At 36.1% G+C, this 1749-nt stretch overlaps 1 protein-coding gene across 4 annotated transcripts in view; it reads left to right on the forward strand.

The window, feature by feature from the left end:
• LOC119593404 overlaps positions 1–1749 on the forward strand; it is a 24066-nt gene that overhangs the window by 18302 nt on the left and 4015 nt on the right. For 3 of the 4 annotated variants that reach the window (XR_005230544.1, XR_005230545.1, XM_037942334.1), the window contains one exon: positions 839–894. The exons of the other annotated variant lie outside the window; for it this stretch is intronic. Coding sequence is in view for 1 of the 3 variants with exons in the window: in XM_037942334.1 (XP_037798262.1) it covers positions 839–877 (39 nt within the window). In the remaining 2 variants the exon portion in view is untranslated. Of the gene's footprint in view, positions 1–838; positions 895–1749 lie in introns of those variants that run through there. 4 annotated transcript variants of the gene reach the window in all.

Consider the following 1749-nt stretch of genomic DNA (forward strand, 5'->3'; position numbering starts at 1 on the left):
GAATTGCTACTTTTCATCATATGGTGTTGCGTTGTGTATCAAGTTTTCGAAAATAGTTGATTTGGTTCGACCCTTCTGTTATGTAGTCTGACCTGTAGTTCACCTACAGAATTTCCTCTACATTATCCAACAGGAATTAGTGTCAGTGCTTAGTGACAAGCGCTTCACTGCAACTTGCTTTGTAAAGCTTGTTGAGTCCATGAGTGGTTTGTAGTACTTGCTTGAGTGTAGATTTATTTTAATGCATTGTGAGCCACTGGAAGCAGAGGCATATGACTATAGTATTTGCTATTGATGCTTACTACAGGCTTCAGAAAAATAAGATATTCAAACATGAGTCAACAGATAATTCCAAAATATGAAACAATTTGTAGCACACTACTTTTTAATTAGTAAGATTTAAAATGTATCATATGCTTGTATAAAAATGCTAAAAGCTGCTTTTTGATGACAGTGATGATTACATTAATGCCAGACTCTTCGCTTTTCTCCATTTTAACAAGCAAAAATTTCTTTAAATTTTTTTTAGACCAATGTTTAGAGGATTTTCAGTCAGATTTTTCTCAAAACCTTGAACATTTAATTTTTTTCCATAAGAGCCACAAAAAACTAGTCATACTGTAATTGGCACACAAACCAATACTGCGGTAATGACAAACTACAACCCCTTTTTATCACGAAATTACGCCGTGCTCTCTTTTTCCTTTAAGAAGCTTTAAAGGAACGTACTCTGTGACATTTTCAAAAACATCTTTTCCTGTTCGTATCTTCCACACGAGGCTGGGAGTAGAGGCGCCCACAGGAGAGCAGAGTTGTTAACGATAACCTTCATTTTCAGAGAACCTTAGACCGCCCGGCTCGTTTACAGAGGCGGTGATGAGCTACACACATAAGGTACACTTAGCGGGGCTGTGTGTAGGTAGAGAGTAGATGGTAGATAATGTAGAAGCCTAATTCCAGGGTATTAGTAGATGGTTTACACATGTTATTCAGTAGCCGTAGATTTCCATTGGTGATTCTATTACGTAGTGTTACGCCTGTGCTCTTGACTGCTTGTTCCTATGTTAGACATCTATTGTCTTCTGGGGGTAACTACCATGGTCTAACAATAAATTCTGATCTTATCACTATAACTGGATAACAAATTTTTGTTCTTGCCTTTGCTACACTTGGAAATATATACTAGAAGGGTCTAATATCTAGTAACTACATGTTTCTTGATATTGCACAGTTATTTGCAAATAAACGCTTTTTATTTTAACACTAAAATACGTTATCATATGACAGCCTAATATTCTAAAAGGCATACTAAATCACCGTTTATCGATGACATTTTCCGACTGAAGTGACAAGCTATTTTCAAGCAGTTTCTGATATTCACTTATGGTTTATTCCGACAGCATCTATAAAAAATATTTTCTTTTTTGTTCAACGTAGATACAAACGGAATATTCTAATCAAAGTATCATAAAAGTTTTCAGGTGACGGGTATTTTACTAATTTATTGCAATTTTCACAAGACTGATAATTCGACATTTCGAGGCGAGAATGCACTTGGCAGACAGGCGATGATTAATGACAGTTTGAAAGGTTAGTGATGATAATTATCTGAAATGCAGCGATGATATTCCGACATAATGTATCCGGCCGATCATCATCAACCTGCCAAGTGCAATTTCACCCCCCCCCCACCTCATTAGGAAAAAATTCTACTGCCTATCCTGAAACGTATGATAAACCAAAAAAAAT

Source organism: Penaeus monodon, chromosome 32 (assembly GCF_015228065.2).
Source record: "Penaeus monodon isolate SGIC_2016 chromosome 32, NSTDA_Pmon_1, whole genome shotgun sequence".
Lineage (NCBI taxonomy): Eukaryota > Metazoa > Arthropoda > Malacostraca > Decapoda > Penaeidae > Penaeus > Penaeus monodon.